This window comes from Rhinoraja longicauda, chromosome 17 (assembly GCF_053455715.1).
Source record: "Rhinoraja longicauda isolate Sanriku21f chromosome 17, sRhiLon1.1, whole genome shotgun sequence".
Classification (NCBI taxonomy): Eukaryota; Metazoa; Chordata; class Chondrichthyes; order Rajiformes; family Arhynchobatidae; genus Rhinoraja; species Rhinoraja longicauda.
Window position 1 is genome coordinate 22,294,803 of NC_135969.1, and position 13,969 is coordinate 22,308,771.

The following is a 13,969-nucleotide window of genomic DNA, read 5'->3' on the forward strand; positions in this document are numbered from 1 at the left end:
TTCCGTGTTAGTCCTGCTGGTAGAATGATTTTATCAGGCCAGTTACATACAGGAAGTAGGAGGCTTTGGATTACGGTGAAAAACTGGGGAAAAACGGATGAAACGAAGGTTTGTTTACACCTAGTAGATCAGCTGGCGACAATTCTATGCCCCTGCGTCCTATGACCCGCGCGTGCTCAGTCGGAATACCAAACTCGCTTTGCTCCCATCTCATTCTCCTCCTGTCTCTGGGTAAAATGTAACAACTTATTAAGCACAGGAAAAGGCCCCTTAGCTCACAATGCCTACACTGAACATGGTGCTAAGTTCAACAAATCTCTGCCTGCACATGATCCATATCCCTCCATCCCCTGCATACCTATATGCCAAGCTAAAAACCTCTTAAAACTTGTTAAATGCCATTAACATATTTGCTTCCATCAACACCCTAGCAGTGTGTTCCAGTCACCCAAAACTCTCTTGTAAAAAAATCTTACCCCGCACATCTCCTTTAAACGTTCCCCTTCTCATCTTAAAGGTATGTTCTCTAGTTTTTGACATTTTCACCCAGGAAGAAAGGTTCTGTCTGTCTACCCTATGTCTGCCTCTCATGTTATATACTTCTCTCAGTCTCCCCTCAACCTCCGACTCTCCAGAGAAAACCATCCAAGTTTGTCCACCTCATCTTATAGTTAATACCCTGTGACCCAGGCAACATTCTGGTAAACCTCTTCTGCACCCTCCACATTCTTCACAGCACAGGCCTCCACATTCTTCACAGCACAGGCCTCCACATACTTCCTGAAATGGGGTAACCGGAACTGCACACAATAGTCCAAATGCGGTCCAACCAGAGTTTTATAAAGCTGTAATATAACTTACTGACTCTTGTACTTAATGCCCAAACCGATAAAGGCAAGCATACCATACACCTTCTTTACCACTTTATCTGCTTGTATGCCACTTTCAGGGAGCTATTGGAGATGGTTTTACGATTGCCATGAAGATCATTATGAATTTAGTGCTCTGCATCCCTAAATAATTTAAAAACTGTACCAGATAACTCTTCTGGAACGGGTCAAAGATATAGTGTGTATTAAGTGCGGCAATTTAGAAATGTAATGGTGCCTAAAACAAGCCCCAGGGGATAGCCATGTGTCAGCTAAGCCACAGACACAGTGCAGCTGGGACTTATAGTCTTAATATAAAATGTAGTAGTGATATTGTTTAGCCGCCAGCTGGAGTCCAGTATCATTAACTGGGAAGATTTGTTATTTGTGGAGATGATTAGAATTACAAATAATGTTTGTGTTTCCACATGGATTGTTAATTAACCAGGATGTAGCTTGAAGTAGGAATCTGAGGTCCAGTTAGTTAGGTGAATAGTTATTATAGAAACTGGAGCACAGCCTGGTTGAAAAATGCTCAGAATAGCTACTGTGTAAACAATATAAAATCAGTTCATATTAAGTGAAGGAGACGTCCAGTACATAGAAAAAGCATAATTTGGAAAATTGTGGATGAAAAAGTGTCGCGTGGATGTAAAATACAAGTGAAGATACCCAAACTGGAAGAAGATGCTGCTGCTATTGTTGCCTTCCCCAAACATTATATTGTACCTCACAATTGGGCAGCAAGTAATGGTTCGTCAGCCATACTGCTCTTAGATCGTAGGAGCTACCCTGTATCATGAAGCTCCCCCAACTGGTTAGGTGGGGTATGGCTGAATCGTCACACAGCTGGATCGAAATATTGTCCTCAGCCCCGTTGGATCGGGAATTATGCTTCAAAAAGACCTTCTGTACATTTCCTAATCCATTATCTATGCCTGGTAGATGTACTTGGGACACCGAATGATGATAACTCACGTTCATTTAATGCTCACTTAAGAAGAAAGGTGTCGCAAGACACTCCACAGAAATTTTAAAAATAGCCACTGTGTTGATAGTGGACAAAAGGTCAATTATTTGTAGAGATGGGTTTTTAAAAGCTTTTGAAAGCAGGCAGATGGAGAGAGAGGGGGGGAGAGGGTCCCATGAGAGAGTTCCAGAGATTAGGACCAAGACAAAAAATAAGTGTGCAAATAGTAAAGATGCATGGACAAGATATAAAGGAGCTAATGTTAAAAGTAAAACATTACCTTTGTAAATGTTACTTTGTGTCGTTACTTTGTAAAAACAAGTAACGATAAAGGTAAAATATCGATTGACATCTGTAACAAATTCACTGACTCCCACAACTATCTCAACTACACTTCTTCCCACCCTGTTTCCTGCAAAGGCTCTATCCCCTACTCCCAATTCCTCCATCTAAGCCACATCTTCGCCCAAGATGAGGTGTTCCATACCAGGACATCCAAGGTATCCTCATTCTATAGGGTTCCCCTCTCCCATCATAGATGAGGCCCTCACTTGTGTCTCCTCGGTACCCCGCAGCTCCGCCCTTGCTCCCCCTAGTCATAACAGAGACCCCCTAGTCCTTACCTTCCACCCCATCAGCCATCGCATACAGCACATAATCCTCTGAAATTTTCGCCACCTCCACAGGGATCCCAACACTAGTCACATGTTCCCATCTCACCCCTATCTGCCTTCTGCAGAGACCGTTCCCTCCACAACTCCCTGGTTAACACATCCCTTCCCACCCAAACCACCCCCTCCCCAGGTACCTTCCCCTGCAACTGCAAAAGATGCAACACCTCTCCCTATACCTCCTCCCTCAACTCTGTCCAGGGACCCCGACAGTCCTTTCAGGTTAGGCAGAGATTCACGCACCTCCTCCAACATCATCTATTGTATCTGTTGTTCAAGATGTGGACTTATACATCGGCGAGACCAGACGTAGACTTGGCAAACGTTTCGCTGAACACCTTCACTCAGTCCGCCTGAATCTACCTGATCTCCCGGTTGCTAAACACTTTAATTCTCCTTCCCATTCCCATACTGACCTTTCTGTCCTAGGTCTCCTCCATTGTCAGAGTGAGGTTAAACACAAATTGAAGGAACAGCATCTCATATTTCGTTTGGGCAGCTTACAGCCCAGTGGTATGACTTCAGGTAGTCCCGGCATTCTGTCTCTCTCTCTCTCTATCCGTCCCCCACCCGTTGCACCAGCTTCTCGTTTTCACCCAAAAAACAGCTAACAATGGCCTGTTTCCTTTATCATCGTTAATTTTTTGCATATCTTCCATTCATTGTTCTTTATCTCTCTACATCATCATCTATATCTCTCGTTTGCCTTATCCCTAACCAGTCTGATGAAGGGCCTCGCCCCAAAACGTCACCCATTCCTTCTCTCCAGAGCTGCTGCCTGTTCCGCTGAGTTACTCCAGCTTTTTGTGCCGATTAAAGGTAAAACAAATGTATTGATGGTGTATGGTAGAAAACGATGGAAGGATTTGTAAACAGAACTCCAATATAATCAGCAAAGACAGGGTGTTGGTCAAGCAGTGCTTTGTGTGCAACAGGACATAGGCCACGGGTTGTTGTGGAGGCCAGTAAAACAGCATTGGAGGTTTTGAAGGTCCTCAGGTCTGAAGAGAGTGTTGATTTTTCATTCAGTGGAAACAAGCAGCCAAGACGAATGCTGAAGGCACAACATTTTTGTCAAAGGACAATATGATGACTTAATTTTTCCAGAGCTCATTACGAAGTGCTAATATTTGATTCACAGCTTAGCGTTAGACAAACAGGCATGATTTAATAGCCCAACAACATTCACTCTCTGATAACCTAACAACATGCTCTCTGACCCAGCACTGTGTTGCATCTCTCCAGCCATGTTTCCACATTGAATGCAATGACCTCTAGCATCATGGCACCTTATGTGGCTGGAGTAGAAGTAATCTGCTCATACATATCCTTACCTACGCCTTCAACATAGCAAAGTACACCATCCTCCTTCAATGTCTCCTATCCTCCAGCAGGGTCGGGCTTCAGGGTCTGAATGAGATTATTAATTCTTATCTATGCAGTCAGAGCCATTAACAGGCACATCCATCTTGTAGACACAAACAACTGCAGATACTGAAATTTTGAACAAAATGCAAAATGTTGGAGAAACTCAATGGATCAGCTGCATCTGTGGACAAAATGGCCAATGTATCGGGTCAGGACCCTTCTACACACTGATCCTTGTGATTCCCATTTTCAACATTTGTAGGGGGCTGTTGCCCTTGAGATCCATGCTCACCTCCCCACTGCAGCTTATCTTGCAATCACATAAGTTGCAGCAGCTGTGCTTTTATCCCCTCCCTTCACACCATTTAGGTCTCCACATGGTCTTTGCAGATGAAGCAGTGATTTACTTGTGTTTTGTCAATTACATATACAGTATGCTCCCAATTTGACATTCTCTACATTATTGAGTCCAAATACAGACCACTGACAATTCTGCAGAACAATTCTGTTCCAAATGCTGTTGTAACTCTTGGCATGTAAGCTTCTAGTCACCTTAATTCTTAGTCCCTTTATATCTCTGTACTCAGTCATAAGAACATAAGAAATAGAAGCCAGAGTAGGCCATCTGTCCACTCATGACTGGTCCTCCAATAAAACCATGGATGATCTTCCACCTCAGCATCACTTTCCTGCACTAAACCCATCTATATACTAAGACTCGTTTGTTTGTTTGTTTGTTTGTTCCTGAACTACAGCCAAAACGGTACACTTTAGCGCGACAATTTTGGCCCACCTTACTCACCGTTGTCCCTTTGGTGCTAATGGGAGAAGTTTCATTGAAATCGGTGTTATATTTTTAAAGTTATTCACATTTTAAAGTTTAAATCTATCTCCTAGGGAGGGAGGGAGGGAGGGAGGGAGTGGGAGGGGAGGAGGAAGGGAGGGAGGGAGTGGGAGGGGAGGAGGAAGGGAGGAGGGAGGGGGACGGGAGGAGTGAGGGTGGTGGGGGGAGGGAGGGAGTGGGGGGAGAGGGGAGTGGGGGAGGAGAGGGTGCTGCACCAATGCAGGGGAGAGGTCTATGCCCAATGGGTCCACTTGGTCTAGTATCCTCTGCATATCCAACACTGTTCAATGTAGCTTGAGAAGCAGCACCTCATCTTTCAACTATATCATGGCCTCCTGAAGTCAATACTGAGTTCAGTACTTTCAGGTAATCAACATTTCCTTTAGTATTTCAGATCAGATTCTGCCTTTCTGTTATATCTCCTGTAAACCAGTCAAGTGATTCGATAATTGTTACATTTCCATCCTCCTTCACCTGCACTTTTACTCATTTAATCTCTTCTTCCACTCTGTTACAAGCTTTGAAATTCATTCACCTCTTTCCTGTACCATAAAATCTGTTTAGAGTCATAGATTCATACAGCATAGAAACAGACCATTCGGCACAGCTTCGGCATATCTTGGTTGGCATGCCAACCAAGATGCCCCACCTTCACTAATCCCACCTGCCTGTGTTTGGCCGATATACTTCTTAACCTTTCCTCCAGAACCCTGTTGGAACCTCGGGAGGACTTGTATCATACGTCAACAAGTGTGATGAATAAGGAACACAGAAAGGTGAGCAAATGAGGCACAAAGCTAGAAGAAGCAAGTGTTGGGCAAGGTGCAAATGAGTTTGATGGGATTTTATTTTTTCCCAGGTTCCTGTTTTTCACTACACTAATGGAGGAAAAGTAACAATTACAGAACTGGGTAGATTTCCCATCTCCAGCTGCTCAGAGGAGTTGGTCTTTGGTTGATTTCTTGGTCAAGGTAATTTGTATACCTGACCAATTTGCCAGATCACTTTGCTGGACTACATACTAAGGATATCAAGGAGGAAACTTGCAGCAATTCACAGTGGGCAATTAACCTGCCACCCCACATGTCCTGGAATTACGAGACAAAACCAGAGCATCCAGAAGAAAACCACTTCTGGAAAGGGAGAACGTGCAAACTCCACACAGCCAACACTGGAGGTCAGAACTGAACTCAGGTCTGACCTGTCAGGAAGCAACTCTACTAACTGTGCCACTATATATCTGTTGTATTTTGCTGGTATAACAAGAGTCACCAATTTTTGTCCATTCATATAACATTACTTTCATTGTTTCCCAAAGATCTATCTCTGGTCCACTCTTATATCTTACTTATATCCTATACCTTGATGATATCATTGCAAAATATAGTTAAAAATAATAAACTGCAGATGCTGGAAAACATAAATCAAACAGATGCAGCTGGGGATACTCATTGGGTGAGGCAGCATTCATGGAAACACTCAATAAACTGTCAATAAATGGACTGGGAGGTTAGAAATCAAACATGGCAGGGGGGGGGGGGGGGGGGGAGGAGGCGGCAACAAATGCGGGAACAAGAGAAAGTCTATGATATGGCAGAGGACAAGACATGAATGGATGTCACCGATTGATAGGGAGGGTCCTGAAGGCTTATTCATTGTAGCCAAGCTGCCCGGAGCAGGTAAATCAGGGGAGAACAGAGGAGAGAGGAAAATAAACATCTGGAACTGTGAGATACAAAACACAGCAGTTGTTGCTAATCTGAAAAAGGAACCCAGCGGTCCAGCAGCATCTGCAGAGCGAGGAACAACCAAGGGATTGAAAAGTGAAAAATCTGCAGATGCTGGAAATTTGCAACAAATACAGAAAACACTGGAAATATTTGGCAGGTCTTTTTATTTAAGTTTATTGCCAGCCGGCTTCATTTCTGAATTGCGAACCTATCAGATGACAAATGGTTCTCAAAAACAGAACCCTGTTGGAACCTCGGGAGGACTTGTATCATACGTCAACAAGTGTGATGAATAAGGAACACAGAAAGGTGAACAAATGAGGCACAAAGCTAGAAGAAGCGAGTGTTGGGCAAGGTGCAAATGAGTTTGATGGGATTTTATTTTTTCTCAGGTTCCTGTTTTTCACTACACTAATGGAGGAAAAGTAACAATTACAGAACTGGGTAACACTAACCAGGCCAGATTTCCCATCTCCAGCTGCTCAGAGGAGTTGGTCTTTGGTTGATTTCTTGGTCAAGGTAATTTGTATACTTGACCAATTTGCCAGATCACTTTGCTGGACTATATACTAAGGGATTAGAGTCACCTGTAGGCCAGGCTGAGTTGCCTTCTTTTGAAGAATATTTCTGAACGTTAAAACTTTTCACAACAATCTGTCAGGTTTCATGATCACTTTAATTTCCATGCCATCAGATTCATCATGAAAATGTTCTTGATTTGTTACTGCTGCTTCAATATTGCATGCAGATCTTCTATCCCAACTATAATAGCTCCAGTAATATCAGAGGGAGAGAATGGGTGTGAGGATGCAGAACTCCAGACCTTCCCAAAAGGAAAAGTTTCCTCCCACGTCCAATGCGGGTTGGTTGATTGGTCATTGTAAACTGCCTCCGGTGTGTAAATAAGTAGATCGAGGAGGAAATGTGCTGAGAATAAAACTGAATTAATATATCATTAGTATAAAAGGGTTATTGATGGCTGGCAAGCAGTGCCTGTTTTCGTGCTGTATCTCTCTGTGACTCTATCTAAAAAGGAAAAGTTATGCGTAGAGGCAAGATAAACTGTATTACAGAATTAGGGAATGGCAGGAAAATTATGCAAATATGTTTGCCTATGTTCATCGAAGAAGCCACAAATGAAATTTCTGTAAATAGTGGAGGGGACAGGTCTCGTCTGTATGAAGTGTTTTAAATAGTCAGCTTCAGTGACAAAACGTATTGAAGAAATTGTCGGGACTTTAAAGCCTGTTGCCAGCACCCTCATGTTGCAAAGGAGGTAGAAATTGAGATATTGACTGCATTGGTTGTCATCTTCTAAAATTCCACAGTTTCTGGAATTACCCCATAAACTGGAAGATGCCAAATGCAGCCCCACCATTTAAGAGAGGAAGGGAAAAAATCCAGGGAACAGCAAGACAGTTACCCTGATTTCAACTGTTGAGAAAATGCTGGCATCAACAATGAAGAAGTTACAACAAGGCACTTAGAAAATTATAGATATAGCATGAATTTTATGAAAGGTATAGTACGATTGGCAAATCTGTTAGATTATATAAAGTGAAATCAGCCAATGTAATGTCTTTGGACTTTGAGGTCTTTGAAAAGATGTCGCACAAGAAGTTATTAAGCAATATTAGAGCACATGAACTTGGGGAAATATACTTCCATTAACTGATGATTGGTTAATAGATAGTGCAGAAATAAATGGCTCATTTTGGCCTTAAGAAGTTGTGATTAGTGGGGTGCCACAAGAATTGGTAATAAGCACAATGCGATGACCAATTGCAATATATCCAGGTTTTCTGGAGATTCCAAGAGCACAATGAGATGACCACAAGAGACTGCAGATGCTGGTATCTTGAGCAAAATGTAAAGCATTTGGGGAGCTCAGCAGGCCAGGCAACATTTGAGAGGGAAATGAACAAGTGATATTTAAAGTGGGGACCTTTTTTCACACTGATGAGATAAGATGACCAATTGCAATATATTCAAGTCTGCTGATGATTCTAAACTGGGTGGCACTGAAAGTTGAGAGGAGGAATAATGGATAGGCTGCATGAAAGGGGTATGCAGATGGAAAATATTACTGAAAATGGGAATTAATCCACATTGGTAGAAAAATTAGAAAAACAAAGTATTTGTAAAAAATTTTAAATGTTGGTATTTAGAGGAACCTGATGTCCTGTATACAAATCAGTGGACGTTAGCCTTCACATACATCAAGCACCTAGAAAAACTAATGATATGTGTAGGAAGGAACTGCAGATGCTGGCTTACACCGAAGATAGTGACAAAATGCTGGAATAATTCAGAGGGACAGGCAGCATGTTTGGAAAGAAGGAATGGGTGATGTTTCAGGTCGACACCCTTCTTCAGACTAATGGTATGTGTGTTCATGTAAAGTAATCTTTCTGAAATTATAGGGTTCCAAAGGAGCCCACACTTGGAATTCCTACTCAGGGAAGGAAGTGCAATGTAGGTGCACCGGATTGATTTCTAGAACAAGCACTGTTCCCTGTGCAGACTTGGGCTACACTCTGGACAAATTTCAAGAGTATATAATGTTTCCACTGGCCAGGCGGTCAAGAATCACAGCCTTAATATAACGGGTCAGTCGTTCGGGACTGGGACGAAATGAAACGCCATAAAGAGCACCTTTGAAGCTCTGTCCTCCCGTTGTTCATTTGGGTGTGGTGAAGTCGAGGAACAGGCGCCATTCAGAGTAAACAACTAGCGCAGTGTCGCTCGACGAAAGGCCCCATAATTCACTGGCCATCCAATGTTTATATTATTCAAAGACAAACCTGCAATGGCATTTGACAGCTCCGAAAAAAAGCTATCATAATTGCGGCACGAAAGGCTAACATATTTCCCGCACGGGCAATTCTAAATATAACAGCTACACTCAAACAAAAATCACACTGCAGAATAATGTGAAGACGAGGGAAATAATGGAGGCAGGCGCAAACTAACGTCAGAATGTACTGCAGCAGATCTACACCCAACCTGTGCACACGGTAGCTTCTGGTTTCATAAACACACCTCGCACAGATACACACTGAGAGGCCAGTCCACAGCACATCCACTCGCCTGCAGTGTGAAGTCAGCCTAGGGCACAAGTCACCTCTTTTGCCCGAGACACAGGTTGGGATGTGGTGTGTGAAGTAGGGAGGATGCGTGTGCCGGGCTCCCCACCGGCAGCCGGGGAAGCGATAGATGCTTAACGGAGGCAGGGTATAATATGGGGGAGGTAGGAGACCGGTAAACCTAAAGCAGCAGTAATACTGGAAAAACTCAGCCGGTCAGGTAGCAACTGCAGAAGGAGAAACAGCTAACGTGTGCGAGCCTCGAGTTTTATTAAACGGGGATCTAGGAAACCTATTCCTGGTCTCATGTTGCAAGTATTCAGACGAGGTTCGTGCTCAATCGACGTTGAGACGGAGGCGCCGATTGAAGTGGTGGCTATTTACCAAACAGCACGTTTAATATGAAGAAGTGGTCTTTAAAAGTGATGGGAGTGGGGAGGATGGAGAGCGGGCAGGAGGAGCTCTGCAATAGTTCACCCCAAGGCGCCGTGCACGCAGTTCACCGCAGCCTGGCTCCGGTCCTGTTAGCTCTCTCTGTGACCCCGGCCCCGTCTCGGCCAACACGGGGGACCTGGTAGATAAGCTGCATCCCAGAGATGCAGTCGCCTTGTCCTCGGCCACTCACGGAGCCGTCAGAGCCAGGCGCGGACAACAGCATCTGGCGACCAGGCGCACAAGTATCCACCCCTGACACGGGTAGAAAACTGGCACAGACAGAGGAGCCCAGACGGTTTCTGCACGCAGTACAGCCCAGCTTGAGCTTTGGTGGTTGGAACTGCAGGTTTGTTGCAGATGCGCAACGCCGGGGTGCTGGTCCTCACCGGGAACGTGGCAAGGCAGCTCGTATCTGCAACAATTTCAGTTGCGATTACCAGAGTTGGCGGCTCCCTCTTCATCACCTCCCGCCTCCCCAGACACCTCTGGCCCCGAAAGAGGCTGAACACTCAGGCCAAACCCACGGTGACCAACCAGTCCCTCCACGCTGTCCGGCCTCGCCCCACTCACACTCACTCACACTCACTCACTCACTCTCACTCACACTCACTCACTCACTCACTCACTCACTCACTCACTCACACACTCACTCACTCACTCACACTCACTCACTCACTCACTCACTCACACTCACACTCACTCTCAGCACTGGAAAGTTGTTTATTGTGAATAATTGATGAGATGGTAACAAAACATGGCATGGCTTCAGTCGGAGTAGGTGCTGGCGGCGGTCCACTCGGCGCCAACGCTCCACAACGTTAGGGGGCCGAGGGTCGGGGTAGGGACCAGCCTTGTGTATTGGGAGGCTAACCTGTACCCCGTCGGATTCACAGCAAAACCGGCAAACGCACAGCGACAGTGGTCACCCCGGACTCACCCACCCAACTACCCACCCAGAGGGCAGAGGCTTAGAAATACCCCGAGCACGGTATTCCCCACAGCTCGGCGACGTCCCCGCGGCCAGGACACGGACACGGTAGAGACGTGCACCTGTTGTTCTGGGTGGGGGCACCGGCTGCCCGGAGCGTCGCACCACCAGACCACTCTGAAAGTGATTGCACCATGGAAAGACCCCACTTACATTCCCCAAACCCTCGTCAATCCCCGAGCTCTCCCACCTCCTCACCCTCACTTCTCCCCCCCCCCCCCTTCCTCCCTCCCAGTCCCGGCCATCGGGCTCCAACCTCACCCACACCCCCCAGCACCAGCCTCTCCCCCCCCCCCCCCCCCATCATCACCAGCCCCCCCCCCCCCCCCATCACCACCGGCTCCTGCCCCATCCCCGGACCCAGGACTCTTTCCCCACCTCCAGTCCTGACCCACGACTCTCTCCCTGTCTCGGTCCCCGGGCTCTCTCCCCCTCCCCCCCCCCCCCCCCCCATTCACCCCCATCTTCCTAGATCCCGGTCCCCGGACCCACTCCCAGCCCAGAGCCCGGTCACATCTCCCTGCGTCCTCATCCCTGGGTCTCTCGTCCCTTCTTCCAATTGCAACTTCCTCGGTTCAAAAGTCCCGTAGTGCGCGGTGGACGTGTTGCGCCCATTCCCAGTCGGTCTTCCTTCGCCCTTCCCGCCGCTCCGGTGAATTCAACCCCCGCCGCCGTCCCTCCCCTCCCCTCCGCTCCGTCCAGCCCGGCCCGGCCCGGCCCGCTCCGCCAGCCCAGCAGGGAAACCGCGGCGAAATGCGCATCATCGCGCCCGTCCGCAGGTGGCAGCGACTCTACGCCGTCCATCCCACCCGGAGCAGCTCATCCCAGCTCAGTTCATCCCACCGGGAGTCTCCATCCCACCGGGAACACTCCATCCCACCGGGAGTCTCCTTGCGAGAGCCACTCATCCCTCCCTGAGCCTCCGCTCCGGGAACATCTCGCCCCGTCCCTCCCGAACTACCGAGAGCATCTTATCCCATCACCTTCCCACCGGGAGCATCATATCCATCACAGTATCCCACCGGGAACATCTGATCCCAGCCTCTCCAGGGGGAGCATCCTATCCTATCCCACCCTATCCCACCCTCTCCACCCCGGGAGCAGACCGTCTCCTCCATCCCAGACCGACCCCCGACACATCTCTCCCCGGTCCCCGGGATGGTCCCAAGCCGGTCCCGAGTGCCCCCCGGTCCCCGCCTGGACTCACGTGTAGTTGGCCGGGAAGCTGTATCCCGCCGCCAGGTCGGTCAGCACCAGGAGAGCTACACACAACGCGCCGCCGGCAGCCGCCATTTCCACAGCCCGGCCGGGACCTGCACACCGCTCCATTCAACCAGAGAGGGAAAGAGAGCGACGTGCCCGCGCAGCGCGCTCCCGAGTACACGCAGCGCGCTCCCGAGTCCGCGCCGCCAGCGAGGGGAAGCGCGCCGCCGAGTGAGCGGGACGGAGGGAGGATGCAGAGGATGGGGGAGGTTGATGGGAAGAGGGAGCTTGGCAGGAGTGCGTGTGTTTACATTGATGGGGTGGGGGTGGGGGTGGTGTTTGCGTTGAGGTTGATGGGAAGAGGGAGGGGTAATGCAAGGTGTGCGTGTGTCCGTGCTGATGGGGAGTGCAGTGGGTGGCATTTATATGGGGGTTGGGGATGATAAGGACAGGTGTGGGTCAGGTTCGATGGCAAGGGCAAGGGTGAGACCAAAGGGGTGAGACGAGGGTGAGGAGAAATGAGGGCCGGGTGTGATTGGAAGGGATCTGCCTGGTTCGATCGGAAGGCATGAGGGGTTGTGTTTGTTTGGAAGGAGTACGATGGGGTCTGGTGGGAAGGGGTCTGGGTTGGATTTTGTTTGGAAGGAGGTGAGGTTTGATTGCAAGTAGGGTTAGGATTTGTTTGGAAGGAGGTGAGGTTTGATTGCAAGTAGGGTTAGGATTTGTTTGGAAGGAGGTGAGGTTTGATTGCAAGTAGGGTTAGGATTTGTTTGGAAGGGATATGATGGGGTTTAATTCAAAGGAGTATAATGGCGCCTGATTCAAAGGGGCATGGTGGGGTTTGAGTGGAAGGAGTATGGGTTGGATTTCATTTGAAAGGTTAGGTCTGATTGGAAGGGGTATGATGAGGTTTGATTGTAGATGCAGCTCGTGGGTGCAGTTTGAAGAAGAAAGGGCAACTATTACCAGTGACAATGGTAGGCATTGAGGGCAAGTGAGCCAGTGACACAGAGGGGACGAGAAAGGTGTAGTGCCAATACACAGAAGCGTAGGGTTAGGTTGTAATGGCACATACAAAAACCAGGAAAGGGCGAGGGATGTCAGAAAACACATGACCATGTTTAACAAATTGAGGCAGAGAAAGATAGGATGAACATCAGGCTGGAGAGATGAAAAGAGAGTCAAAACAGGGAAACAATAAACATGAGGTAAGAAAATCCGAGGAATAGCATGAGGAGTGGAGGCAATAGAAATAAGATACGAGAGAGGGAGAGAGGACCAATGATTAAAACAAGGAAATGGGGATAGAAGGCATAATCATTGATAGAGGCAAGAACAATGAAAAAACATTGGAGGGAGGAACATTTTGACAGATATATTTGGATAGCACGATATGTGCCCAATTCTGGCAAATGGGGCTAGCCCGGAATGCATGGGCAAGGTAGGTTGAAGGGCCTGTCTCCCTGCTGTGCAGCTCTATGACCTTGAATCAATCAATAAAAGAGAAAGCAGCAGACATACCAGGAGAGAGGGGCACGAAAAACAGTAGTAAACCGGTAGAGAAAGGGGCACAAAAATGAGGGGAAGAGATATTCATTGGGATCATGAGAAATATCGGAACAGAAGGGTGGGGAACACCAACAAAAAGGAGAATGAGAGGAGAGTAGTGAGAGAAAAAGAACCAGCACCAGAACAATGCAAAAGAAAACTGGGAAAGTGATCCAATAACAGAGAGGAGGATGAGAAAGTAGAGGAGAGATAACGGCCAACGTGGACAGGAAATATAGGAAAATAGAGTGGTGATT

At 47.3% G+C, this 13,969-nt stretch overlaps 1 protein-coding gene and 1 long non-coding RNA gene across 4 annotated transcripts in view; one reads left to right on the forward strand and one right to left on the reverse strand.

Moving 5' to 3' along the window:
• cacna2d2a (calcium channel, voltage-dependent, alpha 2/delta subunit 2a) overlaps positions 1 to 12,350 on the reverse strand; it is a 353,483-nt gene extending 341,133 nt beyond the window's left edge. For 2 of the 3 annotated variants that reach the window (XM_078414335.1, XM_078414333.1), the window contains exon 1: positions 12,169 to 12,349. In XM_078414335.1, coding sequence (XP_078270461.1) covers positions 12,169 to 12,290 — 122 coding nt within the window. In that variant the 5' untranslated portion in view covers positions 12,291 to 12,349. Of the gene's footprint in view, positions 1 to 12,168 lie in introns of all 3 variants that reach the window. The other variant, XM_078414334.1, reaches the window with a different exon arrangement.
• A 609-nt stretch (positions 12,351 to 12,959) lies between these two features.
• Positions 12,960 to 13,969, forward strand: part of LOC144601640 (uncharacterized) — a 38,733-nt gene continuing 37,723 nt past the window's right edge. The window contains exon 1 of the long non-coding RNA XR_013548335.1: positions 12,960 to 13,372. This is a non-coding gene — a long non-coding RNA (uncharacterized LOC144601640). The remainder of the gene's footprint in view (positions 13,373 to 13,969) is intronic.